General features: G+C 46.3%; 1 protein-coding gene across 2 annotated transcripts; it reads left to right on the top strand.

The window, feature by feature from the left end:
• The first annotated feature begins 676 nt into the window (after window positions 1-676).
• On the top strand, window positions 677-27,127 carry gtdc1 (glycosyltransferase-like domain containing 1). Of its 2 annotated transcripts, XM_042002405.1 has the most exons (11): window positions 677-705; window positions 10,471-10,661; window positions 10,815-10,982; window positions 18,804-18,977; window positions 20,565-20,660; window positions 20,727-20,879; window positions 21,130-21,239; window positions 21,944-22,088; window positions 26,633-26,703; window positions 26,791-26,882; window positions 27,019-27,127. In XM_042002405.1, the coding sequence occupies exons 1-11, from the start codon at window positions 691-693 to the stop codon at window positions 27,091-27,093; spliced, it is 1,290 nt and encodes a 429-aa protein (XP_041858339.1). In that variant the 5' UTR covers window positions 677-690; the 3' UTR covers window positions 27,094-27,127. The 2 variants fall into 2 exon arrangements, with proteins under 2 accessions (XP_041858339.1, XP_041858340.1); XM_042002406.1 differs by lacking the exon at window positions 677-705 and having other exon boundaries at window positions 10,599-10,690.

Raw genomic sequence — 27,127 nt, 5'->3', positions numbered from 1 at the left:
CAGCCATAACACTCCGATTACAGAGAAACACACACTCCAGCTCTCAATTTCTTCATGAATCCATTACAAGGATAATATCTTTGTAGATTTTAATATGTATTTAACTAACATATAATTAAACTTTAATGGGGACAAAAATCTATTAACTCCAGTCCCAACATTGTTACTGATGGCAGCGAAGATGGCTCCAGCGATTAGATGAGTTTGGATGCTCTTTAAAAGTAAAGACTGATCTCATATGAGCGTTGAGCTCAAGAAACAGGAACCATTCCTCAGAAAGGTGCTCTGCCAACAGGCTAGTAGGTATACAGACCGAGATATGTCTAATTCTTTGGGTAAATTCTTCACAGGTTGCTAGTTTTGGTTTTCTGCAGTTCGGTCACATCGCCTGGTTCAAAAGGAGCAAAAACTCCGCCCACCCGGCTCACCGCCGGCTCACCCAGGCGGTAAATGGTGCGGACCTACTGAGTTTGTTCTGCATACATACATACATACATACATACATACATACATACATACATACATACATACATACATACATACACACACACATACATACATACATACATACATAAACGAGAAGCTTTTAAAAAAATGTCTAATGGTACAAAATCGCAGGGCAACAACCTGCAGCTGAATCTGCAGACACGAACTACGTCATCACGTTCATACGCTGTCGGCAGCCGGAAGATGCAGCAGTCTGAGGTGAGTCTCGGTGAGGGAACTGACAGGCTCACGAATCCGTCCGCTGTTTGTCCCCCGCTGGTCATTTGAAAAACAGGGAACCTGCTGGAAACCGCCGTGCCGGACCGGGACAGCCCGAACTGGCGGTGACCCGGACGGTTCTGGTTGTTTGTACCGACAGGAGCGGGTACAATTAGCTGTTAGCTGCTAACTGCTAGCAGTGTGTTTCTGTGGCTTCATGAACCCTTCAAACACGGGCTCCGAGACATAAACCATCTGTAGAAACACTCAAGTTTTCTCCACATCCATATAAACCAGAGGTCCACAACACGGGTTCGTCAGACCCCAAGGGGGTCCCCCGAAAAACACAGGATGTGGCTGTAAATAATCAGACCATGAAACCAGGTCTGAAAGTTAACAAATGGGCTAAAAAAAAAGTCTTAAATTCAACAGTCTTTTTAAAACTTATATCTTTAGTCTGTACTCTACCCCTGGTGACCTGTCCAGGTCTAGTCTATCCCTGGTGACCTGTCCAGGTCCACTCTACCCCTAGTGACCTGTCCAGGTCTAGTCTATCCCTGGTGACCTGTCCAGGTCTTGTCTACCCGTGGTGACCTGTCCAGGTCTAGTCTGCGCCTGGTGACCTGTGCAGGTCTACTCTACCCCTGGTGACCTGTCCAGGTCTTGTCTACCCCTGGTGACCTGTCCAGGTCTAGTCTGCGCCTGGTGACCTGTCCAGGTCTTGTCTACCCGTGGTGACCTGTCCAGGTCTAGTCTGCGCCTGGTGACCTGTGCAGGTCTACTCTACCCCTGGTGACCTGTCCAGGTCTAGTCTACCCCTGGTGACCTGTCCAGGTCTAGTCTGCACCTGGTGACCTGTGCAGGTCTACTCTACCCCTGGTGACCTGTCCAGGTCTAGTCTGCGCCTGGTGACCTGTCCAGGTCTTGTCTACCCGTGGTGACCTGTCCAGGTCTAGTCTACCCCTGGTGACCTGTCCAGGTGCAGTCTGGCTCTCCCCTGGTAGTCAGGGTGGGTATTAGTCCAGACCCTGTGGTGATGAGGCCTCATCTGGAGAATAAACGATGAGCGTGGCATCATCTCAGAGAAAAGAGTTTCTAATAGTCAACCAAGAAGTTTGGGACAATTTTCAAGCCCGATATTAAAGTATCGATGTTATCACACTGGTATCGATCAATATTGATCTGCCCCCCTCCCCAGGGTAACCACGGTAGCTAGTCCTGGTGAACCGGTCCAGTCCGGACCAGGACAAACATCTGTAAGTGGTAGGCCACCTGTCCTCCTCATCTGTCCCACAGGGTGAAACATGAAGTGGTGGACGATGTTCTACTGGGAATTGAACGTGGGATGGTTCTGGTTTTCATCAGCGAGCTGAGGTAGCAGAGGGGGCTGTGATGATGATGATGAAGAGCGGAGACATGGTGCTGGGCCACATCTGTCTCGCTGGCAGCAGCTTCGGAGAGGAAGAGGAAGAGGAGTCTGGTTTTCGTCTGATGAAGGAGTTTCAGAGTGAGAAGGTGGTGAGAGCCGATAACAGCTGAGTCATCGCTGTCTCCTCGCCGTCCCCGGGTGTCCAGCTGAGGGTGTGTGTGACATCATGGGCCTGTCCGCCTCCGGGTGACGGCGAGTGTTTCCAGAGATTCCAGCGTTTGCTGAGTCATCCTGATGCTGGGGGATTCCCTGCTGGGAACGCCCACATTAACCCTTCGTTTCCGTGACGGTGGGAGGTGAGACGAGTGGCGCTGGAATCCCCCGCCGTCTGACTGAAGGTGGAATGACTGGTTTCACCTTTCTGACAGATTTCCCATGACGCTCCCGTCCATGACGTTCCCGTCTGATCCCGTCAGGTTGTTTACATCCGTCACTGCGTCGTTCCTCTGGTGGTTCTTCCATCATTTCATCATCTTTTCTTTCTCGTCTTCATCAGAGAAAAGGTGTTTGTTTTTATTTCCTGTAATAATGATGATGAAGATGATGGTGATGATGATGATAGTAATAGTGTTCTGTATATATTTATTTTTATATATTAATTTATATATTATTATTATTTCACCTAATTTTTTTCATAAGTTTTCTGTTTTCTTTCTGATTATTCATATTAATTTCTGTCATGCTTCATATCTGCTGTCTATGCGTATAATATATACTAGTATGTACCTGTATATACAGGTATGTACCCGTATATACCTGTATATACCTGTGTTTACAGGTGTATACCTGTGTATACCTGTATATACAGGTGTATACCTTTATATACCTGTATGTATTTGTGTATACCTGTGTATACCTGTATGTACCTGTATATACCTGTGTATACAAGTGTATACATGTGTATACCTGTGTATCTGCTGGGGAAGGAGAGATCCAGTGTGTCTGCATCGGTGAGCCACGCTTACGTCCATTATTATACAGCTACTCGTCATAAAAGGAGCTATCATGAAAAAGTTGATTTATTTCAGTATTATTATTTCAACATTCATTCCTCACAGACTGACATATTTAAATGTTTATTTCTTTTAATATTGATGATTATAACTGGCAACTAATGAAAACCCCAAATTCAATATACCAGAAAATTAGAATATTACTGAGATCGATACAAAAAAAGGATTTTTAGAAATGTTGGCCAACTGAAAAGTATGACCATGTAAAGTATGAACATGTACAGTATGAACATGTACTGTATGAACATGTACAGTATGAACATGTACAGTATGAACATGTAAAGTATGAACATGTAAAGTATGAACACGTAAAGTATGAACATGTAAAGTATGAACACGTACAGTATGAACATGTAAAGTATGAACACGTAAAGTATGAACATGTAAAGTATGAACACGTAAAGTATGAACATGTACAGTATGAACACGTAAAGTATGAACACGTAAAGTATGAACATGTAAAGTATGAACACGTAAAGTATGAACACGTAAAGTATGAACACATAAAGTATGAACATGTAAAGTATGAACATGTACAGCACTCAGTACTTAGTCGGGGCTCCTTTAGCCTGAATTCCTGCAGCATGCGGCGTGGCATGGAGTCCATCAGTCTGTGGCTCTGCTCAGGTGTTATGAGCCCAGGTTGCTCTGATAGTGGCCTTCATCTCTTATGTATCGTTGGGTCGGGCGTATCGCATCTTCCTCTTCACAATAGCCCATAGATGTTCTACGAGGTTCAGGTCAGGCCAGTTTGCTGGCCAGTTAAGAACAGGGACACCATGGTCCTTAAACCAGGTGAAAAGTCCTGCTGGGAAATTAAATCTGCTTCTCCATAAAGTTGGTCAGTGGCAGGAAGCAGGAAGTTCTCTAAAACTTCCTGGTAGACGCTGCGTTGACCGTGGACCTAAGAAAACCCAGTGGACTAACACCAGCAGATGACATGACGCCCAAACCAGCACTGACTGGAAACTTTACTCTCCACCTCAACAACGTGGATTCTGAGCCTCTCCTCTCTTCCTCCCACTCCTCCAATGCGACAGCTGAAACCACGTTTGGATACGTCTGTGCTGCTGGTTCCTGAAGCTCTGACTCCAGCTGCAGTCCACTCTTTGTGAATCTCCCCCACATGTTTGAATGGGTTTGGTTCCACAATCCTCTCCAGGGTGCGGTTATCCCTCCTGCTTGTACACCTTTTCTACACATCTGTTCCTTCGCCTCTATTAATGTTCATGGACACAGAGCTCTGTGAACAGCCAGCCTCTTTAGCATCGACCTTTGTGTCTTCCCTCCTTGTACAAGGTGTCAATGGTTGTCTTTTGGACAACCGTCAGGTCAGCAGTCGTCCTCATGATTGTGTAGCCAACAGAACTAGACTGAGACCATTTAAAGGCCTTTGCAGGTGTTTTCACCCCACAAACTGACCGTGTTCGATTCCTTATTTTACTAACTAACACAGGAATCCTACTGGGTCCAGGCTTAATCTCGGAACAGCTGTCAGTAGTAGCAAAACTACAGCAAGGACCCTGAACGCATCGTGGCATGTTATCTTTGTTGTGAATTCTGCAGTGTCTTCAATTTTGAACCTTTCCACAATATTCTAATTTTCTGGTAAATTGAATTTGGGGTTTTCATTTGTTGTCAGTTATAATCATCAATATTAAAAGAAATAAACATTTAAATATGTCAGTCTGTGAGGAATGAATGTTGAAATAATAATACTGAAATAAATCAACTTTTTCATGATATTCTCATTTTATGACGAGTACCAGTTTATCTCGTCTGCACCGTGTTTTTGAGGCGCCTTGAACACGACTATGTTTTAACTATTCTTACTAAACAGGCGGGCGGAGCAGCCGCAGGCAGCTTACAGCAAACATGGAGGCAACAGGGAGATATTCAGCCGACCTCTGAAGACTTACAAATCAAACGTTTGGTGATCAGATTTTCCAAGAAGGAAGATGGAAGAGACATCTGCGATTTGTGTGGCTTCTATTAAGAACGTTAGCAGCAGGGCGAACATGGCAGCTCACGGCGTGGGCACCTCTCACGCTGCTCCGCCTCCTCCTCAACCTTCAGTTAGGGGTCTGACTGAATCCAAGCACAACGAGTTGCCTTCACAGTCCCGTTGCTGGATGTCTAGGGCTTCAGGTCCTACGTAACAGTCCCGGCACAGTGATGGTGGGCAGCCTTAAACCCCGTCCCCCAGACCAGGAACAGAGGAGAAGATCTGGTTGCGTCACTGCATGATGTTTGCTGCGAAGACAAGAAGCCTGCATTGGTCCCAGAGGAAGAACCAGACCTCGTCCCAGAGGAAGAACCGGACCTCGTCAAAGAGGAAGAACCAGACCTCGTCCCAGACCTAGTCCCAGACCTTGTCCGAGATGAAGAACCGGACCTCGTCCCAGACCTCGTCCCAGACCTCGTCCCAGACCTCGTCCCAGACCTTGTCTTAGAGGAAGAACCGGACCTCGTCCCAGACCTCGTCCCAGACCTTGTCCCAGAGGAAGAATCGGACGTGGTCCCAGAGGAAGAACCAGACCTCGTCCCAGACCTCGTCCTAGACCTCGTCCCAGAGGAAGTACAGGACCTCATCCCAGACCTCGTCCCACAAGAAGAACCAGACCTCGTCCCAAAGGAAGAATTGGACCTCATCCCAGATCTCATCCCAGAGGAAGAACCGGACCTCGTCCCAGACCTCGTCCCAGAGGCAGAACCAGACCTCGTCCCAGACCTTGTCCCAGATGAAGAACTGGACCTCGTCCTAGACCTTGTCCCAGAGGAAGAACCGGACCTCGTCCCAGACCTCATCCTAGACCTCATCCCAGAGGAAGAATCGGACCTCATCCCAGACCTCGTCCCAGAGGAAGAACCAGACCTCGTCCCAGAGGAAGAATCGGACCTCATCCCAGAGGAAGAATCGGACCTTGTCCCAGACCTCGTCCCAGAGGAAGAATCGGACCTCGTCCCAAAGAAGAACCGGACCTCATCCCAGAGGAAGAACCGGACCTCGTCCCAGAGGAAGATCCGGACCTCGTCCCAGACCTCGTCCCAGACCTCATCCTAGACCTCATCCCAGAGGAAGAATCGGACCTCATCCCAGACCTCGTCCCAGAGGAAGAACCAGACCTCGTCCCAGAGGAAGAATCGGACCTCATCCCAGAGGAAGAATCGGACCTTGTCCCAGACCTCGTCCCAGAGGAAGAATCGGACCTCGTCCCAAAGAAGAACCGGACCTCGTCCCAGAGGAAGAACCGGACCTCGTCCCAGAGGAAGATCCGGACCTCGTCCCAGACCTCGTCCCACACCTCGTCCTAGGCCTCGTCCCAGAGGAAGAACCGAACCTCATCCCAGACCTCGTCCCAGAGGAAGAACCGGACCTCGTCTCAGACCTCGTCCCAGAGGAAGAAGCAGACCTCGTCCCAGAGGAAGAATCGGACCTCATCCCAGACCTCGTCCCAGAGGAAGAATCGGACCTCGTCCCAGACCTCGTCCCAGACCTCGTCCCAGAGGAAGAACCAGACCTCGTCCCAGACCTTGTCCCAGATGAAGAACTGGACCTCGTCCAAGAGGAAGAACCAGACCTCGTCCCAGAGGAAGAACCGGACCTCGTCCAAGACCTCGTCCCAGACCTCGTCCCAGAAGCAGAACTGGACCTCGTCCCAGACCTCGTCCCAGTGGAAGAACCGGACCTTGTCCCAGACCTTGTCCCAGAGGAAGAACCAGACCTCATCCCAGACCTCGTCCCAGACCTCGTCCTAGAGGCAGAACTGGACCTCGTCCCAGACCTTGTCCCAGAAGAAGAACCGGACCTCGTCCCAGAGGAAGAATTGGACCTCATCCCAGACCTTCATCCCAGACCTCGTCCCAGAGGAAGAACCGGACCTCATCCCAGACCTCGTCCCAGAGGCAGAACTGGACCTCGTCCCAGACCTTGTCCCAGAGGAAGAACCGGACCTCGTCCCAGAGGAAGAATTGGACCTCATCCCAGACCTTCATCCCAGACCTCGTCCCAGAGGAAGAACCGGACCTCGTCCCAGACCTCGTCCCAGAGGCAGAACTGGACCTCGTCCCAGACCTTGTCCCAGAGGAAGAACCGGACCTCGTCCCAGACCTTGTCCCAGAGGAAGAACCAGACCTCGTCCCAGACCTTGTCCTAGACCTATTCCCAGAGGAAGTACCGGACCTCATCCCAGACCTTGTCCCAGACCTCGTCCCATAGGACAAACCAGACCTTATCCCAGAGGAAGAACCGGACCTCATCTCAGACCTCGTCCCAGAGGCAGAACCGAACCTCGTCCCAGACCTTGTCCCAGAGGCAGAACTGGAACTCGTCCCAGAACTTGTCCCAGAGGAAGAACCGGACGCCGTCCCAGACGTCGTCCCAGCCCTAGTCCCAGACCACGTCCCAGAGGAAGAACCGGACCTCGTCCCAGACCTTGTCCCAGAGGAAGAACCGGACCTCATCCCAGACCTCGTCCCAGACCTCATTCCGGAGGAAGAATCGATTCATAAAACTTAATCCATAAACATAACAAACATAAACATCCTCTTTTCCGCTAGCGTGACGCTGCTCTTGCTTGACTTACTGCGGCTCGGTGACATCTTAGCGTTTATGTACACACCTGGTTTCCTGTGTTGCCTCCGTCCAATCAGCTTCTCTTGCTGAGATGATGTCACATTCAGATGTTTTTATTCACCAGTGTGGATTCACCTGACTGCAGGCTATCACATTATATATAAATATATACACACACACACACACACACACACACACACACACACAGATAGATAGATAGATAGATAGATAGATAGATAGATAGATAGATAGATAGATAGATAGATAGATAGATAGATAGATAGATAGATATTTCAGGTTTATAATATTTTCTAAAATCATAGTTTATTTAATAAAAGCATGTGGTTAAGGAACTTATATTTCTTTGCACTGAAACATTATTTCCAGGTTATTATGCTGTTATTTTACTGGTCCGACCCACAGGAGACCAGGTTAGATGTGGAACCTGGACTAAGTTCTACATCCCTGGGTTAGGGGGACATGGTGCAGGTTGCCATGGTGAATGGAGAGGTGGTGTTTAGGCTCAACCAGCGGTTCTGGGTTTCTTTGGCGGTTCTGGTGTGAGGACGACGACGATGATGATGATGATGATAACCAAATGATTTCTGGACTGAAACCTGAAATGAGTCTGGACTTATTCGTCTAAAAGGCCAGGAGGTCATCCAGCAGCAGTTAATTCACCCCCCTCCCAACCCCTCCCTGACATATTTTCATCATGGAGATTATTTGGATGCATTCAGGAAGCAGATTGGACCATTTTTAGCACAATAGCTGACATTGTGCTTGTTTTTCCAATCAGATGTGACACATTTGCATGGCAGCGTGCGGCGGTATCAGTCCTCCGGCTGCAGAACAACTCATTTCCTCCTCCTGATATGACTGTGGTTGCAGAGCTGTAGGAGCAGATATGGCTGATTGAGTCGTCTGTGGGCAAACGCTGAGTGCTGCTGCAGCAACATTAGCTCCCATTGTGGGCAGCTAAATGGAGGATGGACTGGAAATGACTGGCAGGATATTCAGTGGAAGGATGAGGCGCTGGGGACCGTAAGCCGTCCACTTCCTGCCGCTGGCTGCATAAGCCTCCTCACATCATAATGGACTCCTATCAGGACGCATTGTGCTGCCAATAGATGGATGTTGGGGTTTCTGTGGTTTGTTTCTGCAGAGTTAACCGACTGCTGAACAATAGTTTCACGTTTACTGACAGTTCAGCCTCCATCAGCCTGGTTTTATCTCTTTATTGACCCTGACGTCCAGACTCTGAAGGACGTGTTGTGAAAACAGAATCAATTCTGAGTGGAAACTCTGTAGGCTGCAGGTTGGCTGTGTTTTAATCAGCAGAAACACGGTTCATACCAAAACTGCAGCACCGGGTCGTGGTCCTGACCAGATCTTCTATCCTTGGCATGTTTTCTTGCAGATCTAGCAGAGCAGTTGGCAGGAATCAGTTCTGTACAGTCTCTTTACTGCATCCCCACCTGGATAATCCGCTAGACCCAGTCCAAATGGGGACTCTGTTTTGTTGGGGGACCAGTATAGTCCACTAGACTTAGTTGGATTGGGGACTCGGTTTAGTTGAGGGGTGCAGCATTCATTCTGTAACCGAGATTGCGTTCATGCTGCACTTTTCAAATGAATCCGACCTTTTAGCTGGAGCTTCCTGACAGAGCTTCCTGTTGGAGCTACCCGATGGAGCTTCCTGATGGAGCTTCCTGATGGAGAGCCATGATGGAGCTTCCTGTTGAACCGACCTGATGGAGCTTCCTGATGGAAAAAAAGACCTGACGGAGCTCCCTGACGGAACAACCTGTTGAAGCTTCCTGTTGGATCTACTTGACGGAGCTACCTGATGGAGCTTCCTGATGGAAAACAAGACCTGACAAAGTGGCCTGACGGAACGACCTGTTGAAGCTTCCTGTTGGAGCTACCTGATGAAGCTTACCTCACTGAGCTTCCTGATGGAGCTTCCTGATGGAGCTTCCTGACGGAGCGACCTGACTGAGCTACTTGACAGAGCTTCTTGATGGAGCTACCTGATGGAGCTTCCTGATGGAGAGACCTGATGGAGCTTCCTGATGAAGCTACTTGACGGAGCGACCTGACTGAGCGACCTGACAGAGCTTCCTGGTAGAGCTCCCTGATTGAGCTTCCTGATGAAGCTACTTGACGGAGCTTTTTGATGGAGAGCCATGATGGAGCTGCCTGACAGAGCTTCTTGATGGAGCTACCTGATGGAGCTTCCTGATGGAGCTTCCTGATGAAGCTACTTGAAGGAGTGACCTGACTGAGCGACCTGACAGAGCTTCCTGGTGGAGCTCCCTGATTGAGCTTCCTGATGAAGCTACTTGACGGAGCTTTTTGATGGAGAGCCATGATGGAGCTACCTGACGGAGCTTCTTGGTGAAGCTACCTGACGGAGCTTCCAGATGAAATTACCTGACGGAGCTTCCTGATTAAGCTACCTGACGGAGCTTCCTGATGAAAGTACCACATGGAGCTACCTGACGTAGCTTCCTGATGGAGTGACCTGACGGAGTTTCCCAGTTGAACAAGTTGATTTTATCTGGAGTTGTTTGTACAACTTCAGTCTGGGCTAAAGCTCTGCCTGTTGGAAGGTTGCTGGTTGAATCCCGGCTTTCCCAGACTGAAAAAGGGCTGTTTAAGATCCACCTGGTTACAAACTGATGCTGGGGTTGTTAGGGCCTAATCAGTGGGATCAATACTATCAATGTATCCTTCTCCGACAGGTGAGCGGGTCTCCCAGTGTCCTCCTGGTGGAGGCGTTCTACGGCGGCTCCCATAAACAGCTGATTGACCTGCTGAAGGACAACATCGATGGATGCGCCGTCTGCACGCTGCCCGCCAAGAAATGGCACTGGAGGGCCCGAACGGCAGCGCTCTCCCTTAGCCAGACCATCCCCACCTGCCCCTCATACAGGTGAGGCTCACGCTGATGACATCACACAGGTGAGGCTACAAGAGTACATGTAATGTCCACGTCTTCCAGGAGTCCTCCGTGTGTCCTCCAGGTGTCCTGCCTGTATTAGCTGTGTGGTCCTTGTCCTGTAATGGCAGCTCTTCTTCTTTGCAGGGTTCTGTTCAGCAGTTCGGTTCTGAACCTGTGTGAGCTGGTGGCCCTCAGACCAGATCTGGCCCGTCTGAAGAAGGTTCTGTACTTCCATGAGAACCAGCTGGTTTATCCAGTCCGCAAAGACCAGGAGAGGGACTTCCAGTATGGATACAACCAGGTGTTGTCATGGTAATACCTGTCTGATATTAATTAGTGATTAGAATTAGGTTTAAACTCCTGCCTGTGTCATTGGTTGGTGATCAGGTCCCTTCTGATTGGTTCCTGTCATTCATCTGCCATCTAATGAGCATCTGATCAATAAGCAGCAGCTCCTCCATCACGCTAACCTCGTTAGAGCTGCATCCAATCAGAAGAGGACTCAGTGGCAGGTTTCCATCTATGCAGCAACAGGAGTCCAACTGTCCAAAAGTATCCACTGAATGTCCAAACACTGTCCACTTAATTTCCAATAGTGTTTACAAAACTGTCCACACAATATCCAAACTGTCTACAAAATGTTCTGAGCTGTCCACACAATGTCCCAAACTGTGGATATTGTCAATTAAATGTCAAAACTTTGTACAAAAATCCCAAAATCCCAAACACTGTCGACAGAGTTTGGGACTTTGTGTCCGAAGAAATATCCACGTAATGTCCACACATTGTCTACTAAGTCTCCTGAATTGTCAACAAAATGTCCCAAATGCTTTACAATGTCCTAAAAATGTCAACTCATTGTCCAAACATAGCCAACATTATGTCAAAATATGTCCACAAAATGTCCAAATACAGTCCATGGATGGATGGATGGATGATGTATGGATGATGGATGGATGTATGGATGATGGATGGATGGATGATGGATGGATGGATGATGGATGGATGATGGATGATGGATGGATGGATGGATGGATAGATGGATGATGGATGGATGGATGGATGATGGATGGATGATGGATGGATGGATGGATGGATGGATGATGTATGGATGATGGATGGATGTATGGATGATGGATGATGGATGGATGGATGATGGATGGATGATGGATGATGGATGGATGGATGGATGGATGGATAGATGGATGATGGATGGATGGATGGATGATGGATGGATGATGGATGGATGGATGGATGGATGATGGATGGATGATGGATGGATGGATGGATGGATGATGGATGGATGGATGGATGATGGATGGATGGATGGATGGATGATGGATGGATGATGGATGGATGGATGATGGATGGATGGATGGATGATGGATGGATGGATGGATGGATGGATGATGGATGGATGGATGGGTGATGGATGGATGGATGATGGATGATGGATGGATGGATGGATGGATGATGGATGGATGGATGATGGATGGATAGATGGATGGATGGATGGATGATGGATAGATGATGGATGGATGGATGGATGGATGATGGATGGATGGATGGATGGATGGATGGATGGATGGATGGATGATGGATGGATGGATGATGGATGGATGGATGGATGGATGGATGGATGGATGGATGGATGGATGATGGATGGATGGATGGATGGACGGATGGATGATGGATGGATGGATGGATGATGGATGGATGGATGGATGGATGGATGGATGGATGGATGGATGGATGATGGATAGATGGATGGATGATGGATGGATGGATGATGGATGGATGGATGGATGGATGATGGATGATGGATGGATGGATGATGGATGGATGATGGATGGATGATGGATGGATGATGGATGATGGATGGATGATGGATGGATGGACGGATGGATGATGGATGGATGATGGATGGATGGATGATGGATGGATGGATGGACGGATGGATGATGGATGGATGGATGGTGGATGGATGGATGGATGGATGGATGGATGATGGATGGATGGATGGATGGATGATGGATGGATGATGGATGATGGATGGATGGATGGATGGATGATGGATGGATGGATGATGGATGGATGGATGGATGATGGATGGATGGATGGATGGATGGATGATGGATGGATGGATGATGGATGGATGGATGATGGATGGATAGATGATGGATGGATGGATGGATGATGGATGATGGATGGATGATGGATGGATGGATGGATGATGGATGGAGGGATGATGGATGGATGATGGATGATGGATGGATGGATGGATGATGGATGGATGATGGATGGATGGATGATGGATGGATGGATGGATGGATGGATGGATGGATGGATGGATGATGGATGGATGATGGATGGATGGATGGATGGATGATGGATGATGGATGGATGGATGATGGATGGATGATGGATGGATGGATGGATGGATGGATGGATGATGGATGGATGGATGATGGATGGATGGATGGATGGATGGATGGATGGATGATGGATGGATGGATGATGGATGGATGATGGATGATGGATGGATGGATGGACGGATGGATGATGGATGGATGGATGGATGGATGGATGGATGATGGATGGATGGATGGATGGATGGATGGATGGATGATGGATGGATGGATGGATGGATGATGGATGGATGGATGGACGGATGGATGATGGATGGATGATGGATGGATGGATGATGGATGGATGGATGGATGGATGATGGATGGATGGATGATGGATGGATGGATGGATGATGGATGGATGGATGGATGGATGATGGATGGATGGATGGATGATGGATGGATGATGGATGGATGATGGATGATGGATGATGGATGGATGGATGATGGATGATGGATGGATGATGGATGGATGATGGATGATGGATGGATGGATGGATGATGGATGGATGGATGGATGATGGATGGATGGATGGATATTTTTATTTTTGTTCCTTATGTTCTATTTTATTCCTTGTTTGTTTGTTTAAAGGTAATTTCATGCAGCTCATCTTTTTCGCCTCCATGTTGAGCTTCTGCCCGCAATGCATTGTGGTCTATATTGACCCGTCTAGTGACCATCATAGACATAATAAAGAAGAGACGCCGCATTAGCTATTGGAGCGCGAGAAATGCGGCTGCCATATTGGACCAGTAGCTAATCAGATTGTGCAGCATATTCCTGTTCGAATTTGCGGACTGTCGAAAACAGGGCTCGTGGGATTACTTTTTACAAGTAAGTTTGAATACTATTGGTCATATAGTGTGAATGGAATATTACTGTGCTGTATTTATGCCCATCAGTGAAATCGTAGCTAGCTTGGTAGGCTATGTTTAGTGCCGATGTTCACGCGGCAACAACTGAGACCGCATAAATCATAGCAATGCCTTAGATTACCACTGTAGAAATTTAACCGGTATTACTAGTTTATCATATAGACAAGCACTGGTTTCACAGCCTGTGTTATTCACATATATTTCACCATCAGTAAGCCACTCTTTATGACTCATTCCCACCCCATCTACTTAAAAAAGCAGACAACTGAATATCTGAAAAGTTTCCAAATAAGTTTAATCACAAGTTTAACAGGGTTGGTTCATTATAGTTTTGCATCACAATAGTAGTTTTGTTAAAGAAATATTGTAAGATGTTAGAAGGAAACAAATAGGCTTCACCATATTTGTGAAATGTTCTTGTGCAGTGTCCCTAGTTTCCCGTTTTCATTTGTTAGGTTTCCCAAAGACAGAGACTTGAGGAAGAAATGGGAAGTGGCTTTGAGGAGGGAAGGATTCACTGCCAGTGTTTCCTCTGTGCTTTGTACTGAGCATTTTAAGCCAGGAGACTTTGATAGGACAGGCCAGATTGTCCCACTCAGAGATGGTGTTATTCCATCCATCTTCTTATTCCCAGTTCATCTCCAAAAAGTAGGTGTATAACTGATTTATAAATGTAAATCACCGGGCAGGGTGAGATATTCTTTTTAACTATTATGCTTCTTCCTTTTAGCTGGAAAAGCTTAGGACAACAAATACGTCCAGAAGAGCTGACGAGAACTTGACACCTCTCATCCACAACCTCAGCCTGATGAGGTGAGTATTTTTACTGTTGGCATCTTGTCATAATGGCCCTGGAGGTATAACGGCAGCATATCACATATTATGGTCCTGCTGCCACTCACAAATAAACCCATTCATTCACAATTAAATGCTATTTAAACATGCATTCCTGGCACACACACACACACACAGTATTGGCAATGACTTTCACAGGTGAAGACTATAAGAAATAATGTGGGCCATACACTTGTGGTGTCAATGTGATGTGTGTGGAGTTAAATATCACTCAACCCATGTTCATTCATCTCTGTAGGATCACTGCTACGCTCCGCCTGCTTCTCCCACTGCTCTTAAGAGAAGACTTGAGGAAACTCAAGTAAGGGAGGAAAGCCTGGCGAGATGTCCAAAAGAAAGATGGACTGCATGCTGCTAATAAAACCACAGACAAACATGTCTTAAGAACCACAAGATGAGGGAGTCCCTGGCTGCACAGACACTGAGCCGCTCTGTATCCGTGACTCTCCGCGCAATGAGGGATCTTGGGTAATCTCAGTTTAAAGACTGTGAGGCAACGGCAGAATTCGTTGAGGTGATACTATTAATCATTATGGAACCAAGTACACGTTTTAAAAACCAATTATAATTTGAGTATCAGGAGCAGTTCGTTGATATTCTTGACTCCTCTAATATTCTAAAATGTTAACATGCTAATGTTGTTATAAACAGTCATTTTCCATATTCATCAAAAATACAAACGTTTGTACGTATATTCATCATAAATACAAACATTTGTACTTATATTCATCATAAATACAAACGTTTGTACTTATATTCATCATAAATACAAACATTTGTACGTAACCTCGTACTTTCACAGATTTTACAATGCTAAAGCTGAAATTTGCTGTAGTACAAAACAGACCTTTAGAAATAAGGAAATCAAGCCAATAATGCTTGAATATGAACTTATTGAGCGTATAGTTTAGCAATAAGTACTTTGTTCTCTGTATACTTTGAATACATGAGGATTTATTTTTTTTAAAGTATGTGATACTTAATGAAATCCTGTAATGATCGTCAGTATCTATTTATAGATGATCGACAGGCTATTTGACCGAATGAATGGGCGCAATCCTCGTGCAGAAGGATTCAAAGCTCCCTTCGGTGCTCTAAACTGGATGGAGCAAAAAGCATTTTTGTCAAGAGCCAGGGAGTACTTGCTCACCCCTTCACAGACCCAAGAGGTCTAATAGAATATCGCTTGTTCATGAATTAAAAGTTCATGACATGAGTTCCATGTCGCACTGTTTCCTTGTGCATCGCGTTCCTAAGATGCTGCGTTCTCTATATCAGGTTGATATTATGTCACCGTTACCATGTTTTTTCCTCAGGTTTGTCTCTGCTCATAATGTTTTGTAATCAGTCTAATAAGTGTGTAATAAGGTCAGGGTGTGTGTGTTAACATGATACTGGTTTGTAATGTTTTTCAGTGTTCAGAGTTATTTGTTGGAATTTGTCTTGTGTTCAGTGTGTTTCAGGTGCTGAAAGCTTCTAAATGTTTGTATAACACAAGATCAACGTCATGCAGATGTCAGAAGGATGGTACGTCTGCTCACATCATCATCTTTGTTAAAATGCTTTTCAATATGCAGTTTTGTCCTTGTTAGAATTGTCTTGTACTTAGTGTATTTCAGCCCAGGTTCTTCTAAATGGTGTGTATTACACAAAATCAAGTACATTATAGTCACAATGGTACTTGTTGCACGTGTTCTTGTTCTCAAGTTCTCCAGGTTCTCCAGGTTCTGCGGTTTCATTGTTGCCTGGATGTAACAGAAGTTTCACCACTTTGAATGAATTAAATTTCGTGGTGCTTTTTTGGGTGTCTTGTTTTCCAGTCATCAGAGTAATGATACTTTTTTCTTATGTAGGTACCTGTCTGTCATTGGATTTGTCATCAGTATTGACACTCTGATGATTCCTGAGTTGCTCCAAGTACAGCGGTATGTGCTGACCTACAGGTTCAGCCAGGACCACTTGGAGCTCCTATTTAACTCCATCAGAGCAGCAGGTTGGCTTAATGTTACTTTGATTACGATAAATTCCGATTACAATAAATAAGTAAAGATACTTTATTAATATCTTTATGTCTTGGGAGTAATTATGTATTGTGTCTGTTTTCAATACAAGGCGGTTGGAATAACAATCCATCTACAGGCCAGTTCCATCTTCCGCCGTCTAATGGTCCGGTGTGGTGTCTCACCGAGCAAGACGGCAATGTGGCTGCTCAAGATGACACGGTGTCCCTCTCTGCTGTAGAGATGTCCACAGCAGGAACTACAGAGCACCCATCTCCATCTATCTAGTGTGACCACAGCTATCTTCCCACTCGGTTTGGTGGTCTGGTGGAACATTACTCTGGTCTACATAGCAGGGTTTGTCCTGTGATGTGTGCCGTGTAAGCTTGGTCAGAGATGCTGTCCCATCATCATGTGATGAGAGCTACCACCTTTTAGCCCTGAGAAACAGCGTAATTCCATCACATGGCACAGTGAAGGTTTGTTTGTTTGTTGTTTTTTCTTTGCATATTGAAGTTGCTTTATTTATTTTTTATTATTCTTCAGAGTGTCTTTTAGCACTGTGCAGAGCATTATATAAGTATATTGTAATATTATCAATATTATTATGATTTTAAGGTGCTAAGAGCTGCAGAAAGGGTCATTCGCCAGGCTTCAACAAACCCAAACCCAAACAGTCACACACACAGTCCGGGAAGAGGCTGGAACGGACGACGTTTTTCTGCTTGGGAAGCACATTGAGGAGACACAGTTTGGGATTCACAACCATCATTCCAACTTGTTGTCATTGGTTGTGTCTGTGTTTCTCAACATAAGGCTGCACCACGGTGCCAGACTGACCACCCTTAAACTGCAAAAAGGTAGCACAAGGAAAAAAATGAGCAAAACAGTCCTCTTTCAGGGGTTTTAGCTCTAAAACCTCTGTGTGATACTTTGTACATTTGTAAATATGGTTTGAGATGAGGATGATGTGTTCATGTTAACTTGAGAATATACATGTACATTACATTTTATTCTCTATGTGCTTTGTTCAGCCTTAAAGGCTTCTCTTTTTCTCTGTGTAGTAAATCAGTTCTCTGCATGACATATACATTTTCCATTTCTCTGGTATAGATCTTTAATCTACATTTGTATGAATGATATTGATACACTGTATATGATTTGTATGTTTTCCTTTTTTCTAATCATACATCTTACATCCTATGTACATATATGATTGATATTGATATGCTGATGTATTCATGTTTTCCTCTTATTTAAAATGTATATATGTATATATAGAGATAGAAAGAAATAAAGATAGATATAGACATAAACAGTAGATAAATATAGAGATAGATACAGTAGATATAGAGATAGATTTATGTAGAAATATGATGTATTCAGAAATTGTTATATGTATATCTTAAAAGTCTAATCGTATATTGTCTCCTAATAATGTGGTTGACTTTGCTGCTTTTCTATTATACATTAGTGTGTGAATATATCTATATATATGTATATATATGTGTATATATATACATATATATTTGTGTGTGCGTGTGTACACGTGGGTGTGTTTATAATTTTATATAGGTTTATATATATATATATATATATACACACACAGTTTTTCTATCAGAATTTTACATTAGCGGTAATTAATATTAAATAGGCTAAATCCTTTGTTCTGTATCATAATTACATGTACGAAATTTGGACCAAAACGGAATAAAAAGCTTGAACATCAGTTAAGTTTTCAGTTACAATTGATTTCATGCGCAGACTCTTTTTTGCGCCAGTCATTAGTAGAGTGGGTACCGGTCTAAGATGGCGGCGCTACGGCTTGTCTGGGCTAGTAGCAGTAGCGGTTGATGCGGCGTCTATTCTTTATTATGTCTATGGCTGTCAGTGTCTTAGTTAGCATGTTAGCGTCCATGACCGTCCAGGAAAAAGAAATCAGGGTTGGACTCTGAAACTTCTCCTCCTCCTCTAAGTACTGGTTTCTGTCTCAGTCTGGTTGCAGATGTGGTGGTCTTTAACTCCCGGTTCAACATGGACTCCTTTCTGTCGTCCATCCACACCTTCATGAAGAAGATGCCAGACCACAGACCTAGAGACCTGGACCAGCAGATCCGTCCCAAGTGTGTTGTCCTGAACTATCCAATCCAGTTCCCGGACGTCAGCAGGTTGGTGGTCCCCATGTTCAGACTGTTTTGAGGATCTATCCTCCATCCCTGAAACCAAAATGTCTCAGTTCTCCGTCCCTGAAACCGGAACGTCTCAGTTCTCCGTCCCTCAGTTCTCCATCCCTCAGTTCTCCGTCCCTGAAACCGGAACGTCTCAGTTCTCCGTCCCTATAACCGGGACGTCTCAGTTCTCCGTCCCTGAAACCGGAACATCTCAGTTCTCTGTCCCTCAGTTGTCCGTCCCTATAACCGGAACGTCTCAGTTCTCTGTTTCTGAAACATCTTTGTTCTGGAGGGCCCCGAACGCATCACTGCTGGTGAAGGGACCTGAAGGCCTCGCGGCGAGAAGAGAGGGGACATGAATATGGCCGTCAGCGTGATGAGTCTGTTTTCAGATGTTGGAGAAAACCTTAAAAATGTCATGAAGAACAGGAACTTCTTCCCACAGTATTAAATAGGCAACTTTCCTTTTTAATCAGGTACTGTTCCACTCTAGTTTCTTTTTACCTTTCTCTTTAGGTCCTCCTATGCTTTCCTTTTGATGGAGCATAGATGACAAACTGCTTCTCTCAGATGACAATTTATTAATTTACAGTGTGGGAAAATGCAATCCGAGTTCTTCCAGGATTAATCCAGAACGGAGCCCTGTCTGCTCCAGTCAGAACTTCCTCTAACTGGTCCATGAATCCTTGATACATGGTCCTCGTCTTGCTACACAAAGTTTTGCTGACTAATGCTGCGGTTGCTGGACTCGGGTCAGATACAGTCACAGATCGACCACATGCAGATGTCCACAGCCTTCCATGTGACAACAGTCAGAAAAACAGAAAACAAAAAAAACCACCAGTCCGGTCAACCTAGAAACTTCCCCTGATGTCACATGTTCTGTTACTGGCAACACAGCATTGGTCAGCCTCTCTCTGTTCTTCTCACACACTGCTGCGTAAACACACTTACACACTGTTAGTAAGTGTATGAGCTTATAGATAAGAGAGAATTAACATGATTAATAGAGTAAGAATATAAATAACAAGTAGCACACTTCCAATTCCTTTATTACTATCCCAATAAATTTATTTACATGGACCATAATCAGATCCACGTAGGACACTCTGTAGTCTACGAAGGACACTCCATAGCCCCACGTAGGACACTCCGCAGTCTACGTAGGACACATTGTAGTCTACGTAGGACACTCCGTATTCTACGAAGAACACTCCGTATTCTACGAAGAACACTCCGTAGCCCACATAGAACACAATGTAGGCTACGTAGGACACTCAGTAGCCCCATGTAGGACACTCTGTAGTCTACGTAGGACACATTGTAGTCTATGTAGGACACTCCGAAGTCTATGAAGGACACTCTGTAGCCCCACATAGGACACAATGTAGGCTACGTAGGAAACTCCGTAGCCCACGAAGGACACTCTGTAGCCCCACATAGGACACACTGTAGTCTACGTAGGACACTCCATAGCCCATGTAGGACACTCCACAGCCCATGTAGGACACTCTATAGTATACATAGTCTGTGCACCCTGAATTGTGACACTTGCGTGAGTCTGACTCGGTTCCCGTCCTCCAGGCTGCTGCCCAAGCACAAGCTGCTCCGTCTACCTGCTGAGACGTCTCATGTTGGGGACATCATCATTCCACCTGATGAGCAGCAGCGGTCGTCACGGTAACAGTTTCTCCTGCAACATCAACACAGCCTGATAAACTTTAACCAACCACAAGTCTTACACAGGTCCGGGGGTCCACATCAGTCCACATCTGAGTCCACAGTCCAGAAACCTGTTTGTGAAGGGGACACATGTGAGTCCAGAATCCACAGACTTGTTGGTGAGGGGGACTCCGTAGACCAGATGAAGCCTCTGCACATCGTGTGGCCTCACAGGTGGTGAGTTCTGGTTCCAGTCCACCAGGAGGTTCTGACCCGTTAAGCCAGGTCAGACCAGACCAGGGAGGATTTCTGTTACCATTTACCAGATTAGAAGCCCAGGCTGACCTTGAATAGTATTAGAACTGTTCCTGATCCTGGTTTTTCCATGGCTGGACACTTCATCCTCCTCGTGCTGCTCCTCTGCCTCCTTTTCCGCTTCATCCTCCTCCTCATTCTCCCCCTCCTCAGGATGTTCTCTGTGTTTTAGGGAACATGATAAGAACCCTGAGATGTTCTTCAAAGTTCTACTGAAACTGAAGGAACGGCGACTAGACTTCCAAGTTTCCGTGATCGGAGAGACCTTCACCGACGTTCCCGGTACACACACACACATTCCTGTCTAAGCAGTAATATGAGGACCGGTGAAATGAGACCATTTCTAGAAGAAGCTCTGCGTTACGTTTCACCATTAGGTCACCTCAGATTCCTCAAACAGAACGGTTCACTGTGTATCCTCAGGAGCAAGGACACCTCCTAGACTTTTATTGACTATGTTGTGTTAAACTTTTAGCCCGCGGTTTGGATCTATGCAGGAACAGATTGCTGACTCCTGGTTCCACCAGCTTTCTGAGGACCCGTGTGAAACTCTGAGAAGCCTGCTGATGACCTGAGGAGGCCAGAGTGTCCTCATTTACTAAAAACGTCCTTCCTGTGTAAGAGAGATTACTCTGCAGATCCTCTGGTCTCTGATTGGCTGCAGTTCACAGGTGTCAGACTAAATGATGGTTTGATCAACTGATGTGATAATGGGTGTGTGTGTATTTTATGATCACACACACTCTGAGACATAAAGTTTAACTGCGGCACAAACAGGTGACGGTAAATCAGATGATAGCAGACATCCAATCACATTAGGCAGAGTCACAGGGTCTCTCTCACACACACACACACACACACACACACTGCAGTTGGTGTTTGTGTGTTTATTTCCTTCTAATTAACCAACAAAACACAGCTCAGCTTCATCACTGAGGATGATGAGGGTAGATGATGAAGGGTGCACCCTCGTCTTCCTCCTGCAGAGATCTTCGCCTCCAGCCAGCGTCTCCTGGACCGCCACGTCCTGAACTGGGGCTTCCAATCCGGCAGAGACCAGTACCTGCAGGTTCTGTGTGACGCCGACGTCGTCGTCTCCACCGCCGCACACGAGTTCTTCGGCGTCGCCATGTGAGTCTTCCTCAGCTCATCCTAGATCTCAGAATTTTGTTAGAGCACCTGGTTCTGATTCCCCATCTGAAAAGATTCAGTTCTGACCCAGACGGGGTTCTGGTCTGCAGGCGGTTCCTGTGAGACCATCCACAGCGTTTGGGGCGGGGCTTACACAGAACGATTCTGATTGGTGGAATCGTTCTGCCTTTCTGACTCAGCTCAGGTTATAAAGATCCGATCCAAACAGAACTGAACCGAACCAACAACAAACCAAACCCACCTGCTGGAACTGTGTACCACAACCACCTGGACCAGCAGAACCAGCTGAACCACCTGCACCAGCAGGACCTCAGGTTGTTCTCTTGTTCTGCTGTGAGGTCGGAGTGTGGAGGAGGAGGTCCGATCAGAGGAGACGTCAGGGTGCGTTTGGTTCTGCTGCCAGCATCTCTGGCTGTTTGAGCCTCTCCTGTCAGGTGGTGTTATAGCTGCAGGCTGAACAACCAATCACAGAGCCCGTGTGATCTGTACCTGGTTTATGTCCAGGTCGTAGTTGGAGGTTGTCATGAGCGTCGTGGTCCCAGCAGTCTGCAGGAAGAACCTTTTTCACTGGCTAATCGGGTTGTGTCTCATGACAGGAGGACGGTTCAGAAGCAGGACTGGTTTCTGTTGATCCAGTTGGCTATGAGGCCTTCTCCTCTAATGAATCATAAGCTAATTAAAGCAGAGAAGAAGAATAGTGTTGTCCAGCGGGGGAGGGGGGTTGTTCTGATCCAAACCCAGAAGGGGCCAGGAGCCTCATTCCTAAAACTGGCGTAGGAATAAAAACCGGCGTACGCCAAATACAGTCAGCTTCTGGGATTTATAAAAACCAGACTTGGTGGGACAATGTTCGTTCCTCCACGGCAACTCTGACCAGGCGTACGCACAGAATCTAGAGAAACAGGAAACGTCGACACCAACGGTCCAGAATAAAATCAAGGAAATGAAGTGAAATGTGAGACATTTGTACAAAATCCACTTTTACTTTCCACACACCATGTTAGATATTAAAGCTGTTTGCAGACATGAATAAAGACACATTCCATATTAATCCTCCTAAGAGCCACGCTCAGGAAAACCAGGATTGCTGATGTTAATAAGAAGCTCAACCAGTAAAACATGTTCTATCATTGTGGAACAAAACTTCATGTTATAAAACCATCCAGATAAATAAGGAGCCAGTCTGCTGCCAACATGTAGCAGTCAGTAAAAGAACAGGCGGAAAGTAGCTTTGGTCCTTCAGTCCAGCAGAGCGGGACCAGACTGGAGGCTGGAGGTCTAGAAGTGATGCTACGCTAACAAATTTATAAGATTTATTTATTCTGCTACCAGTCTCACATGTATCTGTACATGTTTATTTTATACATTAGAACAGAAGACTACGTTACCAGCATCATTACTGTCATAGTGGCGGCTCAGTGGGGAGGGCGGTCGTTCTGCAGCCCAAGGGTTTGCAGGTTTGATATCGGCCCGGAGAGCTCATGTCGAGGTGTCCCTGAGCAAAACACCAAACCCCAAATTGCTCCTGATGGGTCGTGGTTAGCGCTTTGCACTTTTATTATTATTATTATTATTATTTAGCAGCAGATACTTTTCTCCACTCTGGGAATCGAACTTCCTGCATGGCAGACGGATGTTCTACCGACTGAGATATCCAGCTGTACGTTCCTCTGGTGTTTCTTCCTTCTGACTCTGTGATGACAGCGTCTTCACCTGCTGCCACTATTCTGTCTTTCTGACACCAGTAACGTCCACGCCGTGTCCACCAGTTACACATTTTTACCTTTTCCAACGTGCTCCATCAGGATCTGTCTCACTGGAGTTCTAGAATCTAAGTTCCTGGTCTTAGTGAGGACTGGAGTTTTAGGATCTTAGTTCCTGGTCTTAGTGAGGACTGGAGTTCTAGGATCTAAGTTCCTGGTCTTAGTGAGGACTGGAGTTTTAGGATCTAAGTTCCTGGTCTTAGTGAGGACTGGAGTTCTAGGATCTAAGTTCCTGGTCTTAGTGAGGACTGGAGTTCTAGGATCTACTTTCCTGGTAGAAACATGTCAGTGGGATTTTCACCAGTGTACCGGTTCCTGATAACCTCTGTTTGGGCTTTTTGTTGACAATAACAGCATCTCAAAGAAAACCCAGGAAGGATCAGACAGAAGAACGTCCACCAACACAACCTGGAAATATTCAGACCTTTAGAGACGACCAGATCCAGACAGGGTCCTCTGGTCCACATGCTGAGTTAGACCAAAGGTATCAAGAACACCGTTCTCTGGTCCCTCCGTCCTCCAGGTTCTCAGCATGGATGTAGGAACCACCAACAATAACGACACAGTCAGAGTGGACAGATGACTGACAGCAGTTCACAATGTCATCAGAAACGCTGCTCAGTGTTTAGGTGGTCTGTATATTTGAAGGACCACCACACGAGAGCGGAGGGCATCTGGAGACACAAAGTTTTCTAAGATACCTGCTGCGTTGGAGGGAGTCATTAAAGCAAACAGCCCCTCCTCCACCTTTCTGATGTCATCTAGCTCCACCCACAGAGCTGAAGTCTGGAGGGGTCGCTTCTATAAGAACAAGCATCCTTTTCTCTGTCTGACCCGCTTTCTGGTGAAAACTAGACATTAACTTTGTGCTTTGTAATAAAATCGTTGATTAAAATGTTTTTCTGACATTTAGCAGAGCTAGCTTCAGCATGCTAAAACATTACCTGTCCAGGTGTTGCTCTGGGCAGGCTGAGGCTGATGAGGAATGAACACAAGATGTGATAAATGTATAGAACGTACTGGGTGAATCTGGCTTCTCTGAACCTTTGTAAATATTAAAACAGGGATAAAGGAAACTACCTGCATGTCGGGCCGGCTTATCCTGGAGAACCATGAGTACCTACAGAGCTGCAGCCTGGACCAGCTCAGATCCATCAGATGCTGGTTGTTATCAGGCTGGAGACAGACAAGGAGCTTGGTTCAGTTCAGGAGGGAAGGGAGGTGGGTGCTGGGACGACTGGGTCAGAGCTCGCTGGGGAACTGGTGGAGGAGGATGAAGTGGGACGGTTCGGGGTGGAAAGATGGGCCTGGGGCATGAGGTAAGTTTGGTCGCCACAGTGACCAGCTCCTCCATCTGGGAGGTGAAGTCCAAGAGAGGTGGGGTGATCTGGATAGAGGATGATGAGATGAAGGGGGTGGGTCCTCGCTGAGAGCTTTGGGGGTTTCTTCAGGAGCGGCTGAGGTGGTTTTTCTCCAGGTTTCCTCTAGACTCTGTCTCATCACGTTGTTCTGGTCTCTCTTGTCTGTTGTCCTTGTCCGAGGGAACAGAGTCTGAAAATAAACCAGGCTGGAGGCGAACAGCTTCACTCCTGACCTGTTCAGCCAGAATCCATCTGGCTTAGAAAAGTTCCTGCGGTCCCAGAAGAAGCTGAAGTTGTCTATGAATGAACTGGATGTGGTACATGCAGCATCCCAAAGTCACCAACAACCAGTCTGAGGCCCGGCTGTCTGCTTTTACTTTCTGAGTTGTTCTTTGGTCTGATCCTGGTGTGTAGGGAGATTTCATCGCAACTTGTTAGTTTTCCTTCTGATAGCAGGCCATGACTGTGTCTTGCTAGGGAGAGGGGTGGAGGAGGTGCTTGGTCTACATGACCGGGCTGGCTGGTTCTCAGCAAACTGGGCTCTGTCTGTTACTCGTCCTCCATTTCCCTGTGAGATGATTTACTCTTTGACTATGAGTAAAAGAGTTCTTACCTTCTACACCGTCCTCCTGTTTCTCTCCAGCCATGTTTGTGCTAATTAGCTGTGTGTTAGCAAGATCTTGTCCACTGGTTTTAATTAAAGGCAAAGTGGTATCGTTTCCATTCACTTCCACATTCACCTGGAGCCGTTGGATCTTTGTTTCCAGGATGTTTGTAATAGTCTTCTATAGAGAAGTCACGTCTGTCCGATACACGATCAACAAGGATCTTTCCGTAATCCAGAAAAATGATTTTGTGTTTATATAAAATATATATATATGTCGCTAAGGCGCCGCCTGAAAAGGCCAGTTGGTAAAAAGTAAATCACTTTGTGGGACTTGATCAATAATAAAACTACCAACCAGGAAACATGAAGACCGCCTCGTTTAGACAGAAGATGGAGAGGAACGGTGTTTCAGGCAGATGTAGAAAGATGGTGGAGAGGACGGGGGTTCCAGGCTAATGTAGAAAGGGTTATGGGGTTAGCGTTAGCGTTAGCGTCTTCTGTAGCGTTCCAGCGTTGTGTCTGCTTATTTACCGTCAACAAGAACAACTCGGCCTTTTGGTCTTGAGAGCTGGTGACATCATGACTACTCATGCTGCCATCTTGAGCTGCCCCCCCATCACATGATAACAGGACCTGTGACGTCCATTCTATCAGCACATGCTAATGTTAACAAATGCCAATGTAGCAGAAGGCAGCCATGTTCTGGCATGGGGGAGCAGATGAGGGTTCTACCAGGTTCTGCTCTGATAGCAGAGATCCAGATGTGGAGCTCACCTGTTGGTTCTGTTTCAGGTTGGAAGCGGTCCACTGTGGATGTTTCCCTCTCTGTCCCAAGGAGCTGGTTTATCCAGAGATATTCCCAGGTAAACACACCTGGAGCTCCTCCTCACCTTCATTCTTTCTTCTTCTCTCTCTGCACCATTTCTTCTTCTCCTCTTCCTCCTCTGCAGAACAGTACCTGTACTCCACACCTGAGCAGCTCTGCAGACGTCTGCAGGAACTCTGCCAGAGACCAGACGTAGCCCGCCGACACATCGTCATGGTAACAGCAGCATCTTTATCAGAGTGCACATATTAATTCAGCCAGCTGTCAGGTTCAGCTGTTTCCAGGTCATTATGGGATTTCCTCTGCTCCTTTAATGCATCTCAGTCAGTAAGTTCTAGTTCTGGTTCTGCAGGTCAACACCTCTTTGTTTTCCTGGTCCTCCCTGAAGCCACGTTTCAAGACTTTACTGGCAGGAGAACATCCCTGAACGCAGCACAGGCTGACTCCTCAGAGCTCAGACC

This window comes from Melanotaenia boesemani, chromosome 12, assembly GCF_017639745.1.
Source record: "Melanotaenia boesemani isolate fMelBoe1 chromosome 12, fMelBoe1.pri, whole genome shotgun sequence".
Taxonomy (NCBI): Eukaryota; Metazoa; Chordata; class Actinopteri; order Atheriniformes; family Melanotaeniidae; genus Melanotaenia; species Melanotaenia boesemani.
The sequence above is the reverse complement of the archived record's forward strand: the minus strand, read 5'-3'. Positions and strand labels throughout refer to the sequence as shown.

What these genes read in the sequence shown, in the direction of transcription:
- gtdc1 (XM_042002405.1), top strand. An exon ending in GAGTTCTTCGGCGTCGCCAT is followed by an intron (nt 22,089 to 26,632) that starts GTGAGTCTTCCT and finishes GTTCTGTTTCAG; the next exon opens with GTTGGAAGCGGTCCACTGTG. An exon ending in CCCGCCGACACATCGTCATG is followed by an intron (nt 26,883 to 27,018) that starts GTAACAGCAGCA and finishes CTGGTTCTGCAG; the next exon opens with GTCAACACCTCTTTGTTTTC.